Source organism: Hylobates moloch, unplaced genomic scaffold, assembly GCF_009828535.3.
Source record: "Hylobates moloch isolate HMO894 unplaced genomic scaffold, HMol_V3 SCAFFOLD_20, whole genome shotgun sequence".
Taxonomy (NCBI): domain Eukaryota; kingdom Metazoa; phylum Chordata; class Mammalia; order Primates; family Hylobatidae; genus Hylobates; species Hylobates moloch.
The window spans coordinates 45,034,255-45,062,245 of NW_026652295.1; the positions used below are offsets into that span (position 1 = coordinate 45,034,255).

Consider the following 27,991-nt stretch of genomic DNA (forward strand, 5'->3'; position numbering starts at 1 on the left):
AAATGCATTTTTTTCACTTTAATCATCAACTTCGAAGTGCATATCAATATTATCCATATTTTATAGGTGAGAAAATTGAAACTTCATAAAGAGGTTAAATAACTTGCCTAACTAAGGTCAGATAGCTAATGAGTCTCAGAGGCTTGATCAAACCCAGACCTACCTAACTTTAAAGCCCATGACTTTTTAAACATGATTTTGCAAAGTATAGATCTTAGCTTTTGGAAACAGATCTTAGCTATATGCTGCTTAACAGATATGTGACATGGGCAAATTATGTAATATTTTGAACTTTGATCTTCTCCATCTGTAAAGTGGTGATAATAAAACCTTTCTTGCAGTGTTTTTTAAGATTAGAAATAATTGATATAAAGTCCCTGAAAAGGAGTAGGCATTTGATAAATGTTTCTTTCTTTACCCTGAAAAATACTCAGTGTGCACTATGTTAGGTTATTTCTTTTTAACCTTAGTAGATATTTTCAATAGTTATTTTCTCCTTTCAGCATCAGCATGCGCCACCAACAAAAGATTGTAAAAAAACAAACAAAAATTGTTGAATGGGACATCCATACAGTTGCGATGTTTATTTCTAAAATGAATAGGGAAAAGATTTGCTAAATGAGACTGGGGTAAAAGTGTATCTCTGTGAAGCATTGTCAGACTCTGAAGCCTAATGGAAAAAGAATTATGAACCTTAAAAACCAGTTATAATTTCAGTAAGTAGAAGGGAGAGAGGTTTGCATTAAAAGTAATTGAGGTAGATGAGTATATTACTTATTCCTGGAATAATGAATAGACAAGTTTTGCTTACTCATATAGATAATATAATGTGAATTGCCAGAAGCAAAACTCAGAGAAGATGCGTTAGGGTCAGATTATAGGAAGCCTTCAATTTTAAGCTGAGTTTAACTCCCTATTTTAAAAAATTTAATCTGAATGGCTACAGAAGTAAAATTTCTGAGAATGAGTGACTTTGCACCTGACACCACTAAGATAGGACTAGGGTACCAAATGAGTGGTATAAATTTTTATGCCCCGTGGGAAATAAAATCATTTTCCATGATTCCCATATTTATATAAATTCTTAAGCTATATTTTTACCTCCATTTAATCATGTTAATCTGTTTTACTACTGCATACAGAATTGAAAACATTAAATAAAATTAATTGGAATATGAAGAAGCTAAATGTAATTCTGAATGTTTTATTATCCTTCACAGCCTTTGTGTGAGTAACTAATGTATTTTAACTGGAATCCCTGCTATATGCTGTAATACCTATGGAACCTTTCTTTAGTAAATGGAATGCCTTAAAGAATTAAAGAAAGTGCCAAAAATTACCAATTTTCTCTAATCCACTGCCTTTGCCTCATCTGTAATGTTGTTAACCCTTCTCTACTCCTTTTAGTCATCATTTGAAATTGTGTAGTACCACCAATCCTGTGCTAAAACAATGGCTTTTGCTTGTTCTAATTTTTCTTGCCGTGACCAAAAGTCAAAGAGAAGTGCTGCCAAATTCTACCTAGCATATCATATTGCTATAATTAAACTCCACTGCCCATAGTAGATAATAAAAGCAAGAAATGGTTTTTTACTGTATGTTTAGGAAGTCTTGTATCATCGCAACAGGTTTTCACTGGCATTTTGCCTGTTTTAATCTACTTGTCTGTCAAAGTAATGTGAAAGCAGTTTTTAACTTCGACACTAAAAAGGAATCCTCTTTGTAAAATTAAAATTTAGGCTGATGTGAATGTTGTATACTGTATTCTTTCTTTACATCTAAAGGGAAAAAATTCTTAGTCCAAGCTTCAATCACGATTACAGTATAGCCTGTATTTTAAAATATGAGTCCTTTGGGAAAATACATTAAAAATCTCTCTCTCTCTCTCTCTCTCACACACACACACAATTTTAGACAGTTTTGAAACAAGACTTTTAAAAAACCTCTTTTAATCCTAATTGTATTTCTCTATTCCTGAAGAGTTCTGTAACATGATGTGTTGATTGGTTGTGTTAATGTTGGTCCCTGGAATAAGATTCTCATCATCTCCTTCAATCAAGCAGTCCCACTGATCAAAATCTTTATGAAGTCCTATAAAATATAAAGTGTTAATGAACATATTAAACTTTTGAGAGCATTAAACAGTTTGGTGCCCCTAGGTGGCAATAAAGATTTACAAATTACACAAGTTCCATTAGGATGGTAGAGACAATGTGCTCTATATCAGCTGCCTCATGGCTGCTTTAGCAGCTGAATGCAAACGGGATAAGAGTGAGGCAACCTGCTGTCAGTATCCTCAACATGGAAGTCCACTCTAGGCTTCATACAAAGAATATTAGCTTTAACAGTTGGGTTTGCTTTCTATGATATAGAGGATGTAAAGCAGCAAAATTAACTTTCTCAAATTTCTGTTTTCAAATTGATATACTGCTTTGTTTCATTGTAAACCAACTGGAAATAGTTTAAATGGTACTAAAACTGTATTAAGATAGACAGCTTTGTCCTGAGATTCATCTGGTTTAGGTCATGAAAAAATAGTTTCTTACCTAAATGCTTTTGTAAGAATGCTAATGAAGCTTTGTTGCTAAGATCAATAGCTACATCTGAATCTATATCTCCCTTTAATTTGAGCATGTGTCCAATTATTTTGCCAGTTGCAAAAGTGAAGTCAGCAAAATTCTGGTGGACTGAACCCCTAAAAGAGAACAAGACATTTAAAAGTCACATTGTTTGATAAAATTATTTTTTTTTTAGTTAGAGTGTAAGAAAGATACTGGTTTTGTTGGTCTGTTTACTGAAAACCAAAGAAGAAATAAAACTTGTAATTTGATCTACTTAGATGTATTTCAAGGGTCACAGGCTGTTTGTTTAGGGATCCCAGAGTATATTCTTCTTCCTTCCAGAAAAACAACTCAAAGAATCTTCTTGCTTGGTATCTTGATTTTAGAAGAAATTATTCTTCGTTTTTCGTGAATTGGAATACTTCCAATTTGAATACTGGAATGTGTTCTGTGTTGAAGGGTCCCTGAACTCAGAGCCAGAGCCTGCCGCCTGCCCTCACCCTGAACGTGGTATGTATTTGATGCTAGTCACTTTAAATTTAAATCACTTTAGATTTAAGCCTTAGAGGAAATAGATTTCAAACAACACCTTTCCCAGTATTAAATGTAAGCACTTTATAAATATCATTTGCACTGCTCTCTAAATTCATCAATAGCCTAACGTCAAATAGAATGGCTTTTTTTAAGTCCTCGTTTTCTACCACCATTGGGACATTTGACACTTGATGGCTTTCTTGCACTTTTTTTCTTTATGTTTCCTTAACGTTGCACCTTCCCTTCTGACACCAACCACTCTATGTTCTTCACTGGCTCTTCACCCATTTCCCATTGGCCGAATGTAGGCATTCCTTACGATTCTATTGGCAGACCAACTCTTTTCTCACTTTGCAATCTCTTCTACTTCAAATGTTTCATCTGTGTTATCATGTAAATTATGTAATCATCCAATTTGTGGCCAGACATCTGTATACAGATTCCCCAGTTCTCAAGCTAAGAAATTGTGAAGTTAAAAGATCTTCCCAGCCCTGCCCAAAGCTGCTCTGCCTCTTGACTCTGCTGGTTCTTATAAGCAAACCATCATTCTTTTAGTCATCTAAGCTCAAAACAGGGCCACTTAACTCCCTCTCCCTCTTCCCCAGGAAACCTGAATGTCAGAAACATAAAGAAGATAAACAGCAGGACTACAGAGAATTGTGAGCAGAAGCTTGGATGATCTGACTGTGGAGAACTGGCCGGAGGAGGAAAACTGGAAGGAGCGGTATAAATGACAGGAGAAGCAGCAAAGAGGTGGGTCATAGTAGCCAAGGGAGCAGGAAGAGGGGTGGTCAGCAATGTTGAACAGATGCAGAGAGCAAGGTTGAGACTCTGAAGAGGCTGCTGGTGTGGTGTGCAGCAGGCCTTTAGTGTCTTTGTTTTGGCATGCTGGTGAGGGCCCAGGAAGCTAGACCACAAGAGTCAAAGAGTGAGTAGAAGTAAGCACAATACAATAACTAATATTGGCTATTCTTTGAAGGTTTCTAGCAGAGAAGGGACAAAAGCAAAGGTGAGAGCCTAGTAAGGAAGTAGGGTTGAGGGAAGGTTAGGTGTTCTGTATTATTTCTGTTTTAGAATTAGAGTTGCACATACACATAAGCTAAATGAAGTCCTTGCCTGAAATACCTAAACCCTTCCTTACTATCTAAACTCTCTTGATCTTACAAAATCCAATTTTAGTGTCATCTATGAATCCTTTTCCATTGGAAGAGACCCCTCTATTCTCTGAGCCCATACTGTTTATTGCTTATACTCTGTATATTTCCTTCCTGCATCTTCTCTTCTCCTAAATAAACCAGGTTTCAGATAGGAAAGTGGTGAGTTCAGGTCCATCTTTGCTTTGTAATATCTCATTGAGAGTTCAAAACCTTATCAGGAGTTCTTTTTCACCTCCAGGATACAAGAATTGCCAACACTTGATGGTACCCCATTATAGCTTTGGGGAATTTATAAACTCATATTCTTTCTCAACAGGTAAGTATATTGCAGGTCTCAATAGATAATCTGACTTTTTCTTTAAAGAGTTCCTAGCCCAGCCTAATGATGGAATACTTCCACCTAGCTCTACCCCCAAAAATCTGTAGGCATAGTCTGGTGTTTAGATTAAAGTAGCATGTAGTATAATGCTAATTTTAATTACCAGTGATATAGTTTGGATCTGTGTCCCCACCAAATCACATGTCAAATTGGAATCCCCAGTGTCAGAGGTAGGGACTGGTGGGAGGTGATTGGAACATGGGAGCAGTTTCTCATGGTTTCACACCATCCCCTTTGGTGCTGTCATTGTGACAGTGAGTTCTTGTGAGACCTGGTTATTTAAAAGTGTGCAGTACCTTCACCCATCCCTCTCTTCCTACTGCTCTGGCCATGTGAAGTGCTCACGCCCCGGTTGCCTTCCACCATAATCGTTAAGTTTCCTGAGGCCTCCCCAGAAGCCAAGCAGATGCCAGCATCATGCTTCCTGTACAGGCTGCAGAACTGTGAGCCAATGAAACCTCTTTTCTTTATAAATTACCCAGTCTCAGGTATTTCTGTATAGCAATGCAAGAACAGACTAATATAACCAGTATATGTACTATATACATTAACATTCCCATTTTAAAAAGAGTAAGACTAAATGTACTTAGAAACTGAGATTATCTAATTCTCTCCTTATTGAAAGTCTAAACAACCAATTCAGCAATTCTGTAATGGTTACCAAATGATATCGACTGATATTTACCCAAGCTTCAATTTTGTTTCAGATAACGAAATAAGTCACTAATACTTACCTGATTGTAATCATCTTTCTTTCTTTATCAGGTGAGTAGCATTTTTTCATTTTTATGATATTAGCAGGATATTGGAAATATTCAGAGTTGATAAAAAATAGGGGCTGAGGAATTCTGGAATATACTTCATCACCCAGTGGAAACATCCATGCATCCAGGGCAATACCACATCTGTAGGTATTTGTTGACAATGATGAAATTAAACTGGTTACATACTAGCCAACATTGAGGACATCCTGATAATGCTAGGATTGGTGGACACGCACCATACCAGTTTATTATGGGTTATCTCATTGGAATAAAGAGGTATTATACTTCAATGTGGGAAAGGGATATGATTAACTTTGTAAAGTAGCAGACCTGGAATTATATATAATCATTTTCTTTATATGCCTTTTAGGAATTGCAACCATTTGAGTGATATATCCTTAAAACTTTTTATTCAAAATAAATTTTAGAATACATAATAATTTCTTCAACACTGTGGAGTACCTGAAAAAGTATAGTAAATGCACCTTTGTTTTCAGAGCTTTTATGCACCTTGTAGTGTATTTATTATAGCTTTTTTAGAGTAACAACTGGGCCCATTACTTTATATTTAGAGGCACTTCAGCTGAAAAACTGTCTGAGGGTTGAAGAAAAACATATGGAGCATATCATTTGAAAATGAAACCAACTTCCTTTTTAAAAGTAAGTTTATCCTATGTTTCCTGATCTTTTGCTAAATGGATGAAAGAGGAGAATTCTCTTAACACTGAAATGGACTTTTAAGGATTTGAGGTGAAGTTTCAAAAATGATCCTGCCCACTCTCTGCACGGTTTGTCCTATGTGATCTCATCAGTCTGGAATGAAGTAGTTTAAGAAAGAAAATGCTCCTGCAAGCTAGAAAACTGGGGTCTTGTCCCAACTCCTATCCCAATAATCGTAATTTTAGATCCAGCTCCATCTTAAAGGTGAAAGGGGGAAAAACCTAATTAAAAAATGTCCTGCCCACTGGAGAAGACTGGCAATACTGTAAGATGACAATATTATTATCACAATCATTCTGTCACAAAAAATGATATAAAAATAAATTTTTAACTGAAAAGTGTTAAGCCCTTAGGTAAACAAGAATAATGAGGGAAAGCATATGGGAGTAGGGGGAGATTTTAATAGCAGAAGAAGTAGATGTTTTAGCCTAGGAAAATGTATATAGAGTATTTTATGGGGGCAAAAGAATAGCCTTATAAACTCCAAGAGATCCCTTCTTCACTAAGAATTTGAATAAAAAATTATATCTTACATGAGTTATCACTCGCCCTCTTCCAATAATTTACTATTCTCTTGCTTTACTGTCTTATTTTCTTACCTGAATCTCTGATCTTCACTAAGAGTCTGAATAACCGTTGCTCCACCAAAAGAATGTCCAATTACTGCTATTTTTTCCCTATCGATAGAGTCCTATTTGAAAAAGCATGATATAAATTTATAGCTATCTCGTGGTGTTAGAAGAAATGATTTTGTCAATCATATAATTGTTCATTTCATGGGGATGGTTAAATACTTTGATTTCTTATAAAATAGAATATACATACACACACACATTTATACATACCATACACACATATACACATATACATATATACATACATATATAAAACACATTTACAAATATATATAACATATGTAAAGGTTTGAAAGTAAACTTAATGGTCTTTGTAGTCACCACACTGGAAACTTCAACATCAGTTCTGACTTCTGCCTCTCCTCACCCCATGTTTATTTGTTTGTTCATTCCATGAGTATTTATTGAGTACTTACTCTGTGCCAGGTACTGCAGTCTCATTTCAGTGAGCTTGCAGTCCATCAGGGAAGAAAGTTATACAGAGGCATGATGCAATACAGTACAGTGCTACAAAGGAGCACACATGACAGACAGCAAGCCCAGTCCAGAAGTGGGCATTGGGGTCCAAGAAAGCTTCTTAGAGGAGGTGATGCTCAACTGGAGTCTTGAAATTAGGTAGGAGTTAGGCAAGGGGAAGGGTGTGTCAGGCCAAGGGGACAACATGTACAAAGGCAAGGATACAGAAGAGAGTGGCTGCTTGAGGGATAACAAATTTCTTCATTGTATCTGGAGAACAGACCATCATCTTATTCTCTAGTTTCCCCTAATCCCTGCACTCCACATGCCACACACACTTTTGAGTCTTTGCTCATGCTGCCCACTCTGTCTGATATTTTTCCACCCGCTCCCAAACTTGTGTCAAGTTTTCAAGATCAAGCTTAAAAACATGCAGGAGCTGTCCATGAAATAATAATACTTCCACAGGAGTTGAGTTGAACCATATGACATTGCTGTTTTTGTAGATCAAAACTGACTAACTTTTGGCAATTTCATATCTAGTCCAAGATAATGCATTCTTCATTGCTGCAATACTTTACCTGTACTGCTTTGTGTGTCTATGTGTGTGTGCGTTGGGGAGGGGGGTGGTTGCAGCCCTTTATCATGTTGTATCTTGCAATATAGCAGAAAATTAGACGACAAAAACAATAAAGAACTGTAGGACAAGAGAAAAATTACTTCTTTTTATAGCTTACCTTCAGTTGTTCCATATCAAACTTTAAATCTAATGCATTTTTCACTGGCTTTCCATGATCAATGTCAAGAATCAGACTGAGAGCTTGGGAACATTCTTTTGCTCTTTGCCGTACCTAATATAATTATTAGAAGAAGGAAATGACAAAGTAAAATGTTATAACACTTATTTTAAAGTTTAGGTAGAAGCTGTATGTGGGAAAAATCGTTGGTCAGTTATAAACTGGAAATGTGGTTAGTGACTATCACATGCTACCATAATGACACAGGCCCCAGCTGTGCACATAGGTATAGCTTAGTCCAAATCCTGGCTCTGTTGCTTACCTACTGTGTAACTTGAGATGATTTACTTAACCTCTCTGAGTTTCCATTGATTGTATAATAATGCCTACCTAAAGGAAATGTGGGTGGACTCAAATGTAATAACACATGTAAAACACCCACCATAAAGAGGATGCCAATATGCTTCACTTAACTGCCGTAATAGCTCTGTAAGACAAATAATGTTTTTATTCATTATTTTATAACAAAATTAAGTGGTGGAGCCAGGATTCAAACATAGAAAATTGGGTTCTAAGGCCCATACTCTTAATTCTATTGTATACTGCCTCTCTGAAAAGTAGTCTTTTTATATTGCCTGTGAGGAAGAATCTATTAATTTATTTTCTAGCACTTTTTAGATTCTAAAATTAGAAGTTTTAATTCAAGGGAATTCTGAATATTCACTGTCATCTCCCAAATTTTTGTATTTGCCTTTATTTTTACTATGAACTAGATATCCCATTAAGGGAATTTTACTACTCCAGGAATCTACTGACAGATCTTTTGGGAATGGGAAATAGGAGAGCTAGGAGCATAACTTGCCGTGTGTAAAACTAAATTAACAAATGTCATCCTTTTGTACATGCTTTTAGGTCACCAACCACCTCTCCTTTCACTGCAATGTACCTGCTCATTTCGTATATGTGTCTCCTCCTCTTGTTTCAGGGTTCTAAGGTAGAGCCAAGACTTGTCCCCTATTTCTGCAGCAGATTGGTCCTTGAAATAGTAAGTTGCAGATGCAGATCTATCTCTATAATACAAGCAAAATTATTATTTATGTATGCTCCTTCCCTTCCTCATCTGACCCGTGTTTCTCAGTTCCATCATTGACTCAAATTCCTCTCATCTTTTGACTTCCCTTTCTTCTTCCACTCTATATTTTCTCTTAAATTAAAGAAGACTGTAAAAGAGTTCCAGGAAAAAAACCTTATTGTCTATCGTCAAGTTGCAGGTAAACTCAATCCATTCTATCTTCCTAATTCTGGGAGGCAATGTTAGCCATGTTGAAACTCACTCTCAGGAATCAAATCCTGGCACTGCCACTTACTAGTTGTGTGACTTTGGGCAAATTACCCTCTATCACCTCTATATTCCTCTTCCTTAAAACAACAACAATAATAATAATAACCATATCATAGGATTGTTATGAAGACTGAATGAAATGGTGTATTAAAAACATTTCACGTAGGACATGGCAGGCAATAAACACTCTAGAAATGTTAGGTGCTTTTAAGTCTTTTAAGTCGATAAACTCAATCTCCTTTTTTGCTCATCATGTTACCATACTTGAAAGTTCCATCAACATTTTAAATAAACTTTTATGAAAATTGGAAACATAGTTATGAGCATTGACATTCCCTGTAGTTGGCCAAAGAGCTCAATTATATCAGGTAACATACCTGTGTTCTACAGCAGCAACTATAAACCCATGAGATGCCAGGTCAATGCCAATAGCAGAATAAAGTGTCCTTCAAAACAAAAAGAGGGAAGCATTACAACTACCCGTCATGATTACAAGGCTGAGTCCACTAATAAAACTGGGAACATGGAGGCCATTATACCCCTGTAGTAGTGCCCTGGGGTGGAGTGGAGAGCTATGGTTCTTAAAGGAGGGTGATTGTGTTCCTTAGAGGATATTTGACAATGTCTGGAGGTATTTTCATTATCACAAATGTGGGCAAGGGTATTTCTGGTGTCTAGTGGGTAGAGGGATGCTGTCAAACATCCTACAATGCACAGGGCAACCCTTCACAACAAGAGATTATCTTGTCCAAAATGTCAAGATTACCAAAGTTGAGAAAACCCAGGGCAGTGATTATAAATATTGCCTTTGAGAGTTTTGGGTTTTTAATCTTGGCTCTGCCACTTCCCAGCTATATGATTTTAGGTAATTACTGCATTTTTGTCCTCACCTGTAAAATGGGCCTAGAGTAAAGCATTTGTTTTAGGGTAGTTGTAAGGTTTTGCTAAGATAATGTATATAGGAAAGCAGTATAGTATGGTAGTTACGAGAATGAGACCTGCAGTCTGACCACTGAGTTTGAACCCTGGTTCTACCGCTTGTTAGCTGTGTACCTTTAATAAGTCACAATATTTTCTCTGCCTTGGTCCCTTATCTATAAAATGGTGATACTATAATAGTATGCTACCTCATCAGTGAGGATCAATTGAATTAATACATTTTCAGTACTTATACTCATATTAGAAACAGGTAAATACTTAACAAATGTTAGCTATTATTTAAATGATTGGACTGGGTGAAATGGTTGAAAAATCATGTGCTATGCACTGCATTTATGCCCTCTTCCACAGCTTCATTTGCACAACCTTTTCCTCATACCATGCATTCAATAGGAAATGTCCACAGAGAATAAAAAGGAGGTAGCTAGAAACTATGTCTTTATTGCTGCAGATACAGGACCTTTTCAAGAGGGGGGAAATGATATAGCACAGGGATTAGCAAACTTTTTCTGTTGAAGGCCAGAGAGTAAATATTTCCGGCTTTGTGGGCCATACAGTCTTTGTCACCACTACTGAACTCTGCTGTTTTAGGACAAAAGTAGCCATAGACAGTGTACAAAAATGAATGGGTGTGGCTGTGTTCTAATAAAACTTTACAGAAATAGGCAGTGGGCTGGATTTGGCCCTTGGGTTCTAATTTGCCAATCACTAGTGTAGGAGAAATCAAATAGCTTGCTGAACTACATTTAAAGTGCTGAAGAGAATTCTTTATTGCAAGTGCTACCCAACTTCTTCCCAGCTAAAAGCCATCTCTCTTATTTTCTGAGTTTTACAATCCTCTGAGGTAGAAGAGGGGCGACAGGTGAGAAAGTGGTGGAAGAAAGTGAAGAGGGTGGTTGTTGTTATGAAAATGTGCCACTCAGCTATCATGCTACAGACTGCATAGCTTACTAAAGACCCTATCCAGCTCTTGCCCCACTAGATCCATCACCATGGTCAAGTGGAAGCTAAGCATCCAGTGAGCTGCTCCCAGAGACTTGGCACAGCATGGGTACTAACATTAGCCCATTCCTATGAGATACAGGACTCTTGATAAGCAAATATAGTCAAGCACTCCTTCCATTGGCCTGGCTCAATTATTTCTTAGAACCATGCTTCAGTCTGAAGCTCTTCTTATCCAATCCTTTTCCCTTCCCCATCACCTTTTCAGGTGTCCAACCTGTGTCATGGTCCAAAGGTTCTCCCCATCTTTTCCTGCTCCTTCTGTTGCCTTCACAGATATTTCTCTTAATAAATGCCTTTCACAGCTAATCTAAAATTGGTTTCTCAAAAGTTCTAAACTTTACGGAGGATAATTTTAAGAGTGTAAATATTACAATAATGAAGGACAACTATAAAAATGCAACACCCTTTCTTCTCTGCTGTGAGGCTAATCCCAGTGAGCTGGTAGTAGGGAGAAAACTACTTGACCAGACAGGGCTAGGACTGATCAATAGACCCACAGCCAATTATTGAGGAACCCCAACTCTTCCAGACAAGGGCCTGCATGACATTCCAAAATCTGCTATTTCTTTCTTGAATAAAAAAATTGTCATTTATTCCTGGAAGCTAAAATTGTTCAACCTCTCAAACATTACCTGAATGCCCCAAGACCATGAGAAAAAACAACAAGTGGATATTTTTCACCAGGCCTCAGAGGGGAATTCCAGTTTGCAGGAGTTGTCATTGAACCTAGACAACAGTGGAAGGTTATAGTTAAGGTTTTCTCCGAGTGTTGCTAGTGAATTTAATTCATATCTCATTAGCATAAAATGCAGACCCATCTGATTTATATCAACTTTTTTATGGATGAATAGTAGATTCATTAAAAAGACTGCTACTAGATACCCACCAACAAAAGAGTTGAACTGTAAGTTTTTTTTTTTTTTTTTTTTGAGATAGAGTTTTGCTCTTGTTGCCCAGGCTGGAGTGCAATGGCACAATCTTGGCTCACTGCAACCTCTGCCTCCCAGGTTCAAGCGATTCTCCTGCTTCAGCCTCCTGATTAGCTGAGATTACAAGCATGCGCCACCACGCCCGGCTAATTTTGTATTTTTAGTAGAGACGGGGTTTCTCCATGTTGGTCAGGCTGGTCGCGAACTCCTGACCTCAGGTGATCCACCCGCCTCAGCCCCACAAAGTGCTGGGATTACAGGCATGAGCCACCGCACCCAGCGTAAGTTCTTTCCTCAGACCATAGGATCATTAACGATGAGTTCTTACTGACAGCTCTGGACTTAAGGTGAGAGATTTTCCTACTCATACGTGTATTCATAAAGGCTGCTACTTAATTGCCATTCCCAGGTTTTGGAAAAATTTTAAAGGGAATGTTCTGAAACCAAACTACCCATAAAACCTTGGATATATTACACTGAGAGCCAGAATCTAAGAAATAGAGACTCTGTTCATTATGATTTGGTCATAATCATGCAGTAAAAGGTAGAGAAACCACTGACTTCATATTGAGTCATGGATGCAACTCTGCCACTTCCTAGCTATGGATCTTGGGCAAGTTCCTTAAACTTTCTGTGCTTCAGATTCCTTTTCTGTAAACTTGAGAAAATGATATCTCTTTCATAGGATTTTTGTGAGAATTTTACTTAATTAGGTAATATATGTAAAGCACCTATCCCTCACGTAGTAAGGGGCTCAAAAAATGGAAATATTGTCTTCTTTCACTTCTCAATTTTTATTGTCACCATTATTATCAGCAATCATTTGTGTTTCATTTTCTCGTCTATAAAATGCAGATGCAGTCATAAAGACTGAATGTGATGATTGCTATGGAAGTGATTTATAAGTTATTTTGCAACATAAATATGCAGTTATGCTATTTTTATGTCTAAGTGGTTTTTAAGAAAATTAGAGGCCGATGTTTAAGATGAATCCCAAAATTTGTAGATCGTTTTGAGGGGTAAATGTGAATACACAGTTAACATCAGCCCAACAGTAGTGTCTAGTCAAACAGATAAGGAACAAAAAGTCTGTAATAGTAGAATGTAGACAGTAACTGAAGAACACACATCAGATTGTCTTAGTGATGGGGGTAGGTGATGGGAATGAGAGTAGAGTCTCTTCATGTGTGACAAGAAAGGCATTAGCTTTGACTCCTTTGTTTTGGATCTGGAGAGTTCTATGGCTTCTACTTTCTTTCTCTTTTTGTCTAACTTTAGCACAGACCATGCGGGATAGTGGCCACACCAAAAAGCCTGCTATTCTCACCACGGTATTGCCTTCTCTATGGTATGTCAGATGAAAACTAAAGAGCAGCCACAGAAAGATGTCCGAGTCAGTCTGATACTCTCGGCCACTCCCATCCAACTGAGAAAGGACAAAATGAGAACCTTGATTCTGTCGTAGTTGCCTGGGCTTTAGAGAAATACTTTCCTTATCATTTTAGGAGCTGTTTGGACTGGAGAAAAATCTACTATGGTCTTAACTACTTGAAATTCTTGTTGTTTTCAAGGTTTTCTTATACGCGAGAGCCTACAAAGAAGGATCAACAGAAATCTTACCAAAGAGTAACCTCAAAATGTTGCCCATAAGCCAGTGTGTTCCAAGAAATTTGCTAAGACCCCAAAAATATTCTTTATTTGGGATCCAAAGGGTGTCAAGGCGATCATCATCTTGGGATGGATAATATAAACGCAAGAAGGTGCCCTGTTAAGAAAGAAATTAATGCACTTTTAGAGAAGTTGTGTCTCAAACATATTCCAGCAGCTATTTTGCATATTTAATTAGTGGGGACCCAAATACCTCTGTGTTCACAAAAAGGTCTAGAGAACTTTTTAGGCTGCTGTGGTGATTGAAGATAGTCATGAAAGAGAAACAGAAAAACAATATTCTATCTCAGTGAAAGGAAAATATAAGCAGGCTGGCTTCAGGTATTAAGGAAGTGAAAAATAAGGTTTATAGAGAAATTAATCAGACAATAGCAAAGAATTGAGGCATGGTCAAACTAGCAAAAGCCTTCATATGAAACAATACAAACTGAAAAATGAGTCATTCTCAGGTGAGGGCAAGGTCACATTTGAACACCTTCTAGTGGTCCATAGCAACAGACAATATTAGAGTATTAGGATAAGTTGTATAGATCAAAGCATTACCTTATTAGTGTGATCAAACATTAAGTCTGTACAACCAACGGAATAAGGCCCATTTCCCCGGGGGATTTTAGTTTGGCCAAAGCTTGCAGCAGCCATCAGTACTTGTATTTTGTTGACCCATGCTGAAAAACAGGTAAATATTATCTCATTTGTCATCCATTACACATCAGATTTTATTATGCAAAGGAATTCCAGTGGAATCAAGTTACTTCCCATAGTTTCTGGCCTTCTTTCTTTCTCAACCTAACAAGTAAAATATGCAATTATTGAGGGTCTGCTCTGTTTGAAACACTGTGTAGGGGTTTTGGAGGGTAAAGAGATGAAAGTAGACATAGCCCTTCTCCCAAGCTGCCTTGGACTGTTACCTCCTAATGTTTGCAGCCTTGCCCTCTCATTCTACTTCTATCCAGAATACATTAAAGATGACTTCACAAATCTGTTTTTCCTAAACATGAACTTTATCTCACATTTCAGATTTGTGCCTACAACTTCTCCTTGAGCATCTCTACCTGATGTCCTTCCCATAAGAATGTCAAAGCCATTTAGTTTCCAAAATGAAACTAAATGACCATCTTTCAACTCTCTTTTTTCACCTTCCAACCACACAGCCTGCAACTCAAGAACTCCTCATCTCCTGCACCACAGGCCAGAAACCTGGGAATCATCCTACTCTCCTACCTCTTTCTCACCAACCCCCCTACATTCAACCAAGCCTCTATTTTTTTTTTTTTTTTTTGAGACAGAGTCTCACCCTGTCACCAGGCTGGAGTGCAGTGGTGCAATCTTGGCTCACTGCAGCCTCCGACTCCCTGGTTCAAGCGATTCTCCTGTCTCAGCCTCCTGAGTAGCTGAGATTATAGGCGTAGGCATGTGCCACCACACCCAGCTAATTTTTGTATTTTTAGTAGAGACGGGGTTTCACCATGTTGGCCAGAATGGTCTTGATCTCCTGACCTCGTGATACATCTGCCTCAGTCTCCCAAAGTGCTGGGATTACAGGCGTGAGCCACCGTGCCCAGCCCCAAGCCTCTATTGCTAACATTAGTTTTTAGCTTAGAATGATCTCCACAATGTATCACTGACCCTGTAGCTCAACTGTCTCATTTATGCCCTCACTGTCTCTTGACCAGACTCTTGCTCTCTCTCCTAACTGTTCTACCCACCTTGGATCTTGACTCCTTCAAACGCATCCTTTACACAGCTCCTGGAGGGATTTAAAGCACAAATCACACCAGACAATTCTTAAAATCCTTCAATGGCTTCCTATCAGCAAGTGTTCTTTCCTTAAAGGAAGAATGTATTGTAATGTTTTTGGAAGGCAGTTTGTAGGAGGAATTTAAATCTACACATGCTTTCCTAAGCAAATACACTGCTACTTGCAAAAATGTGGCCTATCCTTCCAGTGCTCTGGGGTTGAAACATACTGAGGTTCACAGGTGCACAAGTTAAATTCCAAGTTTCTGGGCACTGCAAAGAAACGCTCCACTAGAGGCCCATTGTCTCGTACTCTTCTTCTTCCTCTTCCCCTTAAGTTATACCCCTTCCTTGTGCTACAGTACTCCTGAGCAACATACTGGGCTGGTTGATGCCACTGCACTTTTGTAAATGCTACTGCCTGTGCTTAAATCCCCTTGGCAAACTCCCATTCAAACTTCAATACCTTGGTCAGATGGCCTGTCTTCTCTGAAGCCTTCCCTGATTCCCCAGACAGACTTAATCATTTCATCCTCAATATTACATAGATTCTATGTGCATGTGTGTATACACACGTAATCATTCTTCCTATCACATATTAAAATTATGTGTGTGCATGCTACACTAGGCTCTTTCTCCAGAGCCATATCCATGTCTTTGCATCCTCTGATCTTAACACAGTGTCTGGCACATAGTCAATGCTCAACAAATACTTATGAAAATAAGCTTAGTTAACTTGAATGGCCACTGGTCTCTCTTGTTTTCCTTTAAACCCTTTATCACATGCAGTATTTTACTCACCCACTCCTAAAACTACTTTTCTCTCTGTGGTGCAATCCTTCCACACACTAGCAGCTTCATCTGTTCTCCTTTCTAAACCTCAATCAAATCCATATTTAATTACAAGATGTTGAATCCAAATATCAGTGTATTCAGACTCTCACTTTCCTTGACATATTCAGCTTGTCCACCCATTCCTTCCATTGGATGGTGGGAGTTGATTATTCTCTGCTAGCCAGCTATCAAGAGCAATGTTAGGTAAGGCATCTGCATCAATACCATGGAACATTGCCCAGAAAGGTTTTGAGTCATGGGAAGAAACCAATTTACAGCCTCCACACTGGTGACTCATGTGTGAAACACCTGCCCATGATGAAGCCTTTCAATACATAAGGCTCAGCTACTCAAAACTGATCCATGGACCAGCATCATTGGCACCACCTGGAGCTTGGAAATGCAGGCTCCTGGACTTCACCACAATTCCACTGAATCAGAAAAGGAGTGCCCATTAAAGTTTAAGAGACACTGGGCTGAAGTTCCAGACCACCTGCCTGACACACAGGTCAGCAATCCATGGTCAAATGGTAGGAGATAGTTTCAAGAAAGGCAAGGGGAGAGGGGGTGGAGATGAACAAACCCTGGGAATTGGAGGGACATGGTTCTATTTCAGATTTCAGGTGTACCTCTTACAAGCTATAATCCTCTGGCCTAGGCAATTTGCTCCCCTCTCTGATCCATATTCGTAAAATGACATAAAAGCACTTGACCAGCCCACAGGACAGTTGTAAAGATGAGGTGAGAATGTAGGTCAAGTTCTTAGTACAAAACATGACACATAATGGGTAGACAACTAATGCTGTTTACTCCTTCCCCGGTGTTCATTTACTCTTACTAGGTAAATCTGTGCTGAGTCCTTAGGGAAGTTTTAGCAGGTCTAACCTCTCCCCAGGTAGATTCAAACCCCAGAAACTTTTTTTTTTTTTTAACTTTACCTGCAAGGTGAACTTTCAGGGTCTATTTTGAATTACAAAAGGCTTTTCTTCTTCCATTAAAAGAGTATCTACTGAGCCATGCTTCTGGTGTAACAGGGAGATGTGAAGTACCAAGGAGGAGGACCTTAAGGCAGGGACACCTGCTTCTTCTGTGGTAAGGAGCCTGGTGCTACTGCAACCCCACCCCTAGGCAGGCATGGTGTGCCTGTGCAGGGCTTGCTGCAGGGAGACCTCTGGCTCACACAAGTCTCTAAGGAGCCCCAGAGCCACAGCTGCTGTTGGAGACACTACCTCTAGAATTGGAGGCTCAGTTCTGGAGGCACGGGAGAGTTTTAGCCAACACAAGCCTCCACTTGTGAGATCTCAATTCCAAAGGACCGGGGAACATTTTCCAATGAGTTAGGAGTGCCCTGGTTGTCCAACACCTGTTCTCCCTGAGAAGGTTCCTCACTCAGCATTCAGGAGCATTCAGGTCAAGGTGAGGTCTGCCTGTTCCAGGACACCTGACCTCTGAGAAGGCCTCAGGAATCATCAGGCTGACCCAGGTTTTGGTATAGGTCTATGGGGTCTTATGCACCAGTGCCAGGGTGCCTGGGGGTGGCTGTGGAACAGGCTCCATAGCCTACAGCCGACCTGGTTATGGGCCTGGATGTCCCATTCTCTAACCATCTGTCAGGAGTCATCATTAAGGAAGTGGAAGGAGGAGACTCATCAGATCAAATGACCACTCACACAGTTTTGTGGTTCAGAATTTATAAATGTCTCTTCTTGGTTTTCTTCAACTTTAATTTAATTAGAGGATTGGAACCTATGGTATGCTATTAATTTTATTACATATTTTTGTTGGTGTTCATTTGTCAAATATTCCTGATGTTCAGTCTTGGGTTTGGAGATGAACTGTGTACATGCTAGTACAATTACACTCTTATATGGCTTTATGTCCTCCACTAGCAAAGAGGATATCTCTAGCCCATTCTTACAAACCTTTTTACCTGCATAGCCATATTTTCTGTGTATTCATTTAGTAAGAAATTATGAAGAATCACTTATTATTTTAATCTTATTTAATAAACTGTTTCTAATACTTTAAACCAATATATATGCATTCTTTTTTTGTTTGTTTTGAGACAGAGTCTCGCTCTGTAGCCCAGGCTGGAGTGCAGTGATGCAATCTTGGCTTACTGCAACCTCCTCCTCCTGGATTCAAGCAATTCTTCTGCCTCAGTCTCCCAAGTAGCTAGGACTACATGTGTGCACCACGACACCCAGCTAATTTTATGGTTTTTTTTTTTTAATATAGACGGGGTTTCACCATGTCGGCCAGGCTGGTCTTGAACTCCTGACCTCAAGTGATCCACCCACCTCGGCCTCCCAAAGTGCTGGGATTACAGGCACGAGCCACCATGCCCGGCCTGCATTCGTTTTTGAACACTTAGAATGGGCATTCCATTGGGCTTAATGCTGGGACTATAAAGATAAAGCAATGTCCCTGTCCTCAAGTTTCTGTCAGTCCAGCGACAGCCTTCCAATGGTTTTTAAAGATAAAGGGATTTTAAAAATGTGTTTAAATTTTTACCCTGTACCAATTAAAAGTGAAGGATATAAATGTTTCCTGAATGATGATTTTCCCACCATCTAAGATATTACCTGTTCTCAATCCATGAAAAAGGTAGTAGGAAAAATGAACTTAATGTCATCTAGGATGCAGGACCCTTGAATTTGACTATAAATTTATTGTCTTAGTCACCAGTGTATCCTTGATGACTTAACTTCCTGATGTGTTGTAGGATGAATGGACCTGTGAGATATTATTCTATTTCCTGTGCAAATGTAGATACAAGATATAAAACCTCTCCTAATGCATTCATTTTCCTGGTTATGTAGTAGGGCAGAATTTAAGGTACTGAATTATGAAAGCTCTTTTGCAAATGCTATAGTAAGGAGTCACCCATCAAGCTTGAACAATTAGATCCAGAGTGACCCACAACTATCCAGGTGCACAGCTCTGTAGGTATAGTCAGTATTACACCATTCAGAAGCCACCTACACTGCTCTCCATAGGAGACTGGAAAGAGAAGTTTATGCATCACAACCCTCTGGGATGAGCAGGAATTTGCAAAGCTCCAGAAACAATCTTTTTCCAATTAAGATCCCTCTTAGTGACATTAAATGTAGCCGTCTAAAGATGGCTGCCCCGTTTTGGCCACTCCTCCTGGGTTAGTCTAATCTAAGCCTCCCTCCTCTTTCTTTCCCAAATTACCACAAGGCAAGACAGAATGAGTGATCACATCCATTTTCATCTGGAACTCCCTAGCACCTACTTGTCCCTACTTCTCTTTATTATTAGGTAGGAAAGATTGTTTCCTTTTGGATCCCAAGACCTGAAATTGTTATCTCACATGACTTTCCACTGTTAACCAGGACTATGCCTGTTGAACAAGACACCTGCTTCTTCTCCACCTCATGGAAGCAGGTTTTGAGGCTGTCTTGGAGTGGACTCCAGATCAGTTGCATTACTATGCTTGTGTGGGCATGCGTCAGGGCAGTCAGAGAGAGAAGGGGTGGCATTAAGGAGGTTCTCCGTGGTGATTGCAAGCTGAACGTCCAGTGTATCTTAAAATGTCCCATCCTGGTTCTGTCCTGCAGTCCTGATACTGAAGAACACAAGTGCTTCTTCAATTTCAGTTGAAATGAGGAAAAAGTGAGAACCTCTCCCCTACTCCAGCAGAATACAGGATCTCCACAAGCCTTTAAATAGGACTTGTTTAGATGTGCAGATGTGCAACATCTTGGGGCCCACTTGAAGTATGGCGACAGATCAGTTGCTCAAGACCTTGAACAAATATACCTCTTACCTGATGATTTCATATGGGCAACAGGACTTATGTATTGCCAGTCAAAAGGATGAACCACAGCGAGGCAGCCGCAGAGGCAGAAAAGCACATGCAATTTGGGTGGTACCATCTTGGGAGCTGAGCAGCAGTTTCAGCTTAGTCTCCTTCGAAGCAGGTGATTAAAAGAAAAAAAAGTATGCAATGAAGAGGCCTTAAATAAGCTGACAAATGAAGAGGGGCTGAGGTACTAGTAACACTTGGAAAAAATAAAACATGTATTTTCTGTGCTGGGTTTTAGATTGGCACTAGAATGGTAAAATCCTTGGTAATGTAGGATTACCATTACCTACATTACTCAGGATTACATTGGATTGTAGAGCACCGAAATAATACTTTCAGACAGTTAGATTAAGTTTTTGGTCACTAGTTTTCTAACTTTGTAACAGTATGGTCAGCTATAAAGATAGCCAAAAAAATATAACAAATATAACAACCATCTATCATCATCATCATAATATCCATAGGTATGTCTAGCACATAGTAAATAGTTCATAAATTTTGGCTATTTCCATCATTTAATTATATAGTGATTATATTTCTGCTGCTGTGGTTGTTTTGGGTGTTAATATGATGTTATATTCTTGGTAATTTCTATAATCCTACTATGATTTAAGTTTCCAAAAAGCAGAGGTCAGGTCTATTTGTTGTCCCTGTGCCTAATAGAGGGCCTGGAAGAAGTAGTATTGCATAGATGCTTGTTGAATCGGTAAATGAAACGACAGAATATGAGATGTGTGGTAATAATAAATTACAATTAGGCTGTATGCTAACATCTTATTAGTGAAACCTATCTTGCATTTGTGCATCCATTTTCCCCTCTAAAATTTGGCCCTTCAACTTTTGGCGGGGGTGGGGATAGAAAAGGTCCAAGCCACCACCATCTCTTACCTAAAATTTGCCATCACCTCTAACAGGTCTCCCTGCTTTTGCCCTTGACCCTAAAATCTATCCCCAACACAGCAGCCAGAGTGATTGTGTCACCCTTCTGCACAAAACCCCCAAATGGTGTCATATGTTACAGGGGAGAAGCCATTCACCCAAAATAGCATATAAGGATCTACATAACCTTTACTCAACACACTCCCAATCCTTCCGCTATCCCCTCTTGGACACCTGCTGCAATCACACTTGCTCCTTGCCGTTCACCAAACATGCCAAGTACTCCACACCCACCTTCCATCCCCACCTTGAGGGCTTTGAATGTGTTCCCTTTTATGGGAATGCTCTTTGCTCTGACACCCAAATGACTGGTCCTCTCACCTCTGGGCTTTTGCTTCAGTGATACTTTCTCAGTGACACTTTCCCAGTTCAATCTATTTAAAATTGCAACCTAACCTCCTTCTTCACACCAATACATTCCCTATATCCCTCCCTACTTTATTTTTCTCCAGTATTTATCACCAACTAACATACCTTGTATGTTATTTGTTAGTTGTTTATCACCTTCCACTAAAAACTTAGTTCTGTGAGTGTAAGGATTTTTGATGGGTTTTCCCCCTGCTGTATCCCCAAGACCTAGAATAGTGCCTGGTATACAGAGGCACTCAGTAAATGCCTGCTGAGTGAATAAATCTAGCACATCTGGTTACTAATACAAACTGAGCCAAGTTTAATGATCTGGTGTCCCACTGACACTAATGAAGCACTCGTTAGTACAGCTATTTTGCGGGAAGATGTAATATAGATGTGTGGCACAGACAATGTGTGCTCCTCAACATCTATGTGCTTCCCTACATTTCTTAGCCGCCCCTGTGGTTGGGCTGGGCCCATGGGACTAATTCCTGAGAAACAACAATTTGAACAGAAGTGGTTTGCAACAGAGTCACTGTATCTCCTTCATGCCTACCTTTCCCTGACACAGCAAACTTAGAAATCATGTGCTGATGCAGTGCAGTCTTGAAGTGAAAGATGCTTGGATACCTAGTCACTGAACAGAGAAGAGCCCCTGCCAATTCAAATGACCTTTCACAAATGGGAAATAAACCTTTGCTGTGTTAAGCCACTGAAATTTCCAGGTGAAGCTGTTATTGCCTTAATGCAGCACAGCATGGCCTATCCTGATTATCAGATCTGCAGTCATTCAATCAAAGGGTATTTCTTAAGCAAATACTATATGCCCTTTCCTATGGCAACAACTGTGGTAAGTACCAGAGAATTTGACCCAATCCCTGCTTTCAGAGAGTTTACAATTGTGTTTGAGACAAGACTAGCATATATTAATAATATAATACAGGAAGAAAGCAAATTACAGGGGCATTTTATAATTCTTAAATGATATGGTGCAAGTTCTGAGAGCAACAGGAATGTAGACAGAAAGATTTCAAAGAGATGGGGCTTTCGTGTAAGGGCAGCTCCTATTGTACAGTCTAGAAAGGCCCAGATAGGCAGCTGGTAAATGTGTTGCTGGAGCTCTAAATATATATATATATATATATATTTTTTTTTTTTTGTAAAAGATCCTCTCACTCTCCCCACCCGGGTAGTATGGAGTGTGATCTCGGCTCACTGCAACCTCTGCCTCCTGGGTTCAAGCAATTCTCCTGCCTCAGCCTCGCGAGTAGCTGGGACTACAGGCGCCCACCACCATGCCCAGCTAATTTTTGTATTTTTACTAGAGACGGGGTTTCACCATGTTGGCCAGGATGGTCTCGATCTCCTGACCTCATGATCTGCCCGCCTCGGCCTCCCAAAGTGCTGGGATTACAGGCATGAGCCACCGCGTCCGGCCAAAACTTCTTAAACTACTTGCAGAGGGACTGTATTTCCTTATTCAATATCTTTCTTTTGATCAGAAAAAAAAAGGTATATATGTGTAACTCTTTGATTATTTATAATTTTGGTTGATTTTATTTGATCTTATTTCAGTATTATATTTAATTTTATTATAAAGTTAATGCATGATTTCAAAAATCCAAACATAACAGAAAAAGGTAAATTGAGTTTCTCTTCACAAATAATGACTTGCTAACAGATTTTTTTCCAGAGGCATTTCTAGACTTGAATACATGCACACTGCAGGGGCCAAGGGGGCCATGGGTGGCATTCCCCTTGGACCTCTGAAGGGTCACTGAAAATTCAACTTGTAAAAGGCAGATTATTTAATGTGTATTCACAAGGAGCCTTCAGAATGAAGACCCAAAGATACAGGGGAAACTGTCTATTTTTATGCATAGGTTCAACAAAGTATGAACAGCTGTGTAGAAATATGACTGGACAATAAGGGTAAGCTCTAATGCTAATAGACTCAGAGGGGTAACCCAGCAAGCCCTGTCTGTTCAGATTCTTCTTGGTGTCTCTGTGCAGCATTCCTTCTTCCAGGGTAAGAGGATCCTTCCCAGAATGAGGGTCTTATAACCTGCAATCATATTAGAGTCCTGCCTTGGGCAGGTGAAAGGAAGGCAGGAAAAGGTCAGAGAGAAAGATTCTGCTTTCTGAGACCTGCTCCTGAGGCCTAAAGCACTCCAATATTATAACAAAAGACTGTAGCAAGAGCGATGGGAGTTATGAGCCAGGAACGGTATTAACATGTAATAATCACAATGACCACAGAGGCTTCTGAATATGAACACACAGGAATAATTCATAAGAAGTCGTTTAACTTTTAAAGTTCTCTTTGCACAGATAAGTGCCTTTTTCTCAACTATGGGATATGAGTTAGCTAGAAATGTATTTATATTTAAGAACTAGGACCTGAAAAACCTAATGGTAACTTTAGACATTCTCTTAGTACTAGAGAATCCAACGGGACTACACTAAAACCCTTGATACAGCCGTCTTCATCATCACATTGTATGAAAATCTATTACCATAACCACAATCACTGGTCAATACAAAGACACAAACTTTTTTTTTTTTTTTGGAGATGGAGTCTCACTCTGTCACCTGGGAATGCAATAGTACCACCTCAGCTCACTGCAACCTCCACCTTCCAGGTTCAAGTGATTCTCCTGCCTCAGCCTTCTGAGTAGCTGGGATTACAGGCACCCACCATAATGCCTGGCTAATTTTTGTATTTTTAGTAGAGACAAGGTTTCTCCATGTTGGCCAGGCTGCTCACAAACTCCTGACCTCATGTGATCCGCTCACCTCTACCTCTCAAAGTGCTGGGATTACAGGCATGAGCCACCATCATTCTAAATCAATGGGAATGTTCACTTTAAAAATCAATAATTTTCTTCAAATAGTAAGGCCTGAAAATAATTATCTTCAATTTGGCCCCTTGACCACTAGATAAAATATCATCCTGGCAATCAAGAAGACTTTCAGTGAGCACTCAGATAATACATTCCATTTAAATGGATTCCACCTTTCTGCCTCTCTCCTGCAGACTTCATTTCTCCCACAGTTCCCTACCTGTTCTTCAGATCTCAGTTGCAGTCTCCATACACAACCATAACTGCCACAAATCCTGATTTCCCCTATTTGTCACTGTTAAATTCTCATCAGGCATCATTTCCCTTTTTGAAACAAAAGACAAACCAAAACAATAGATAAAATGTCCAATCTCAAGTTTGAAATCTCTGTGAAAAGCTGACAAATAAACCATCCAAGTAAAACCCAGTCCTGGCAAGAGATTAGGGCAGGTGGACCTTAGCTCTTGTGTTATTAGTAAAGAGTCAGAAAAGAAAATGCTCATTTGTTAAGTATCAGTACTCTCTTTCCAAATTCTTCCTGATTGACCTTTGGAATGGGGGCATGTGGCAGGTTGAATAATGCACTCCCACCCAAATGTCCATATTCTAAACCCCAGAACATGCAAATATGTTATGTTCCATGGCAAAAAAGAATTAAGATGCAGATGGAATTAATGTTAATCAGTTAAGCTTAAAATAGGGAGATTATCATGGATTATCTGACCCAATGTAATCACAAGAGTCCTTAAAAGTATAAGAGGATGGCAGAAGAAGAGGTCTGAATGATGTGATGTGAGAACTCAACCCACCATGGCTGACTTTGAAAATGAAGGAAGCGGGCATGAGCTATAACATGTGGATGGCCTCTAGAATCTTGGAAAGGTAAGGAGACAGATTCTCTCTGGAGCCTCAAGAAAGCAACACAGACTAGCTGACCTCTGAAGGTTCACTGAACCTGTTATTTTAGCCTAGTAAGGCCATGTCAGACTTCTGACTTTTAGAAACATGAGATAATAAATTGTGTTGCTTTAAGTGACTAAATTTGTAGAAAATTTGTATAGCAGCAATAGAAAACTAATATGGAGCATATAAAGTAACTGAATGAGACAAAGAGCAAATAATAGCCCAATTCAGTCTCAACTAAAGCCAAAGAAAGTGGCTTAAATACCTCAAAACTGACCCATTACCAGACCAAATGATTGCTGAAGAAGATAAAATCTTCTTTGGATATTTTACAATAGGATGAAGGCTGGAGAATGTGGCTAGAACATCACTCTACAGCAGTGTCTCTCAACTAAGGCATTTTTGCCCCCCAAGAAGACACTTATTAATGTCTGGAGATATTTTTGGTTGCCACAACCAGGAGGGGGCTGCTACTGGCAGCTGGTGAGTAGCAGTCAGGGATGCTGTTAAGCATCCTGTAGTGCACAGGACAGCCCTACAACATAGAGGAATCTCAAAGTGTCAGTAATGCTGAGGTTGAGAAACCCTGGTCTAAGAAAATGCTGGGGCAACTCTATCCTTGTTTAATAAGGAAGAAATATTTGTTTCATTCTAGGGAGGCAGATGCATGAGATGCAAAACCTGCAAGTAACATATAATTAGTTGATTGTACTCACAATTTTGGAAATGGGAACTAATCTGCATCCCATGTGCAAATGTCCAAATGTTTGGTGTTCTATATGGCTTAAAGGTCATAAAAGGTAAAAGTTGTCTAAGATCAATGGGCAGCTTGCTGCTATACTGAAAGTTCCTGATCTTACTCTCAGACTCAGTCCCCCAACCTGCCTGCCTAGATAGGCCAACCTGGCACTGTGACCTCAGCTATTATATTCTCTACAGCCTTACAATGAGTTTAAAGCTTCAGAAGAATTATTTTGGGGTCAGAAGAAAGATAATGGGGTTCTTATGGGGATGTGAGCCCTTGGAGAAATGCTATTATTATTATCCAAAGTCTACCAATTGCTACTCAGCCCCAGGAATCTGTTGTGCAGGTGCAAGCCACAGTGACTGGGGTGTGGAGGAGCCTGGGGCACACCAGAAATGGGATGTACAAGCAACAGGCACAGATCCTATCCCGCTAAAGGAACTCATTGTCCATATTCTCCAGGAGGATGCAGTATTAAACTGACATATATGCCCCAATATGGAGGAAAATACTAAAAGAAGCTGGAAAAATGATAATGGAGGCCATAGAGGGAAGGCATTTCGGAGAAGAGCTGTTAGCTCCCTAAAACATCCAAATGCACCAGTGCCCATCCCATAGGCAAGATTAGAAATGAAGTGCTATCCCTCAAACTTTACCCACCCACTTATCTGATGTCATATGTACACACCAAAATGAATAAAATATGGTAGAAAAATAAGATAATGTTTGTACATACAGTTACCCTTCTAAGCATTTCATATAAATGAACTCATTTAGCCCTCAGAGTTCTTTGAAATACAGTTGAGATAATGAAGACAAAGAGGTTAAATAACGTGCCCAAGTTCACAAGGATGGGAAGTAGCTAAATCAGGATCTGAACCTAGACCCTGACTCTAAAGTAGGAATTCTTAAGCTCAGCACTGCTGACACTAGGGGCTGATAAGTCTTGGTTGTGGGGGCTGTCCTGTGCATTGTAGGATGTTTAGCAGCATCCCTGGCCTCTACCCACTAGATGCCAATAGCACACCCCAGTTGTGGCAACTAAATATTTTGTCTCCAGACATTGCCAGATGTCCCCTGGAGTGGCGGCAGAAATCATCCTCAGCTGAAAACCATTGCTCTCAAGCTGTACATTGGACAGTTCTCCTGTAAACTCTCAGGAACAATCTAACTGGAAAATAAGCCCTGAAAGTAAATTTAAAAACACAATGGATTGGCCCAGAAAAATCTAAAGACATCTTCAGTTGCATGACAAAAGTATAACATCATAGAGAAAGGGAGGCCACCCTCCCACTGCATTCTGCACCAGTTAGACCGCATCTTATTGAATTGGTGGGGATTTAAGGATTTTAACAAATAAAGGTTCAGGACAAGGGACAGTAACCCAAAAATAACCAGAATGATGAGGGAACAAGGCAGCAAGTCACATGAGGAGCTGTTGAAGGAATGAGGAATGTTTACTTTTAGTGGGGAAAATCCAGGTTGCATGTGACAGCCACAGTCCTGTGCAAAGTTCCTAAACATGTTCTATGTGGGCCCAGACTGTACAGCTCCATCAACAGTAGCTTTTCAACAATTAGCATTATCTTCTTTATCAGAGGAGCAGTTAAAGTACAGGCCTGGGGCCTACCAGCAGGGGTACTGGAATATAGATTTCCTGCATTAGATGAAGGTGAAAGTATAACAGACAGGTTACCCTTGATTGCCCTAAACCTGAAGTTAAAAATCAAAAGTCTACAAGGGTCAGACAGGTAATTTAAATGAATCAAACAGGTTCATGCAATAGAATAAGGACTGGTGTGAACTGTCCTTTTTCTATTTGGATGGTGCAAACTGGACCATCCAAAGAAGGCAACTACCACTCTATTCCAGTTAATTGCTTCCATGTAGGAATGGCAGCTCCATGTCACTAGATCATCTATTTCCAAGAAAAACTGAAAAATTACATTTGTATGTAATATCCACTGATTTTTAAAGGAGG

The 27,991-nt window shown here is 39.4% G+C and overlaps 2 protein-coding genes and 1 long non-coding RNA gene across 5 annotated transcripts in view; 2 read left to right on the forward strand and 1 right to left on the reverse strand.

The window, feature by feature from the left end:
- Positions 1–871: 871 nt before the first annotated feature.
- The window catches only part of PLA2G7 (phospholipase A2 group VII), a 31,967-nt gene continuing 4,847 nt past the window's right edge, over positions 872–27,991 (reverse strand). For 2 of the 3 annotated variants that reach the window (XM_032141732.2, XM_032141731.2), the window contains exons 2-11: positions 14,370–14,491; positions 13,779–13,923; positions 11,862–11,955; positions 9,663–9,731; positions 8,890–9,013; positions 7,944–8,057; positions 6,715–6,806; positions 5,366–5,536; positions 2,547–2,695; positions 872–2,091 (exon numbers count right to left, since the gene is read on the reverse strand). In XM_032141732.2, the coding sequence (XP_031997623.1) occupies positions 1,955–2,091; positions 2,547–2,695; positions 5,366–5,536; positions 6,715–6,806; positions 7,944–8,057; positions 8,890–9,013; positions 9,663–9,731; positions 11,862–11,955; positions 13,779–13,923; positions 14,370–14,465 (1,191 nt within the window). In that variant the 5' untranslated portion in view covers positions 14,466–14,491 and the 3' untranslated portion in view covers positions 872–1,954. Of the gene's footprint in view, positions 2,092–2,546; positions 2,696–5,365; positions 5,537–6,714; positions 6,807–7,943; positions 8,058–8,889; positions 9,014–9,662; positions 9,732–11,861; positions 11,956–13,778; positions 13,924–14,369; positions 14,492–20,190; positions 20,334–27,991 lie in introns of all 3 variants that reach the window. The other variant, XM_058432127.1, reaches the window with a different exon arrangement.
- Positions 2,713–6,707, forward strand: LOC131382076 (uncharacterized). Its single transcript, XR_009211247.1, has 4 exons — positions 2,713–3,071; positions 3,701–3,848; positions 5,339–5,396; positions 5,968–6,707. It is a non-coding gene; the product is annotated as an uncharacterized LOC131382076 (long non-coding RNA).
- The window catches only part of ANKRD66 (ankyrin repeat domain 66), a 38,974-nt gene continuing 28,418 nt past the window's right edge, over positions 17,436–27,991 (forward strand). Inside the window, exon 1 of the mRNA XM_032140311.2 lies at positions 17,436–17,489. The gene's annotated coding sequence lies outside the window, so the exon portion shown is untranslated. The remainder of the gene's footprint in view (positions 17,490–27,991) is intronic.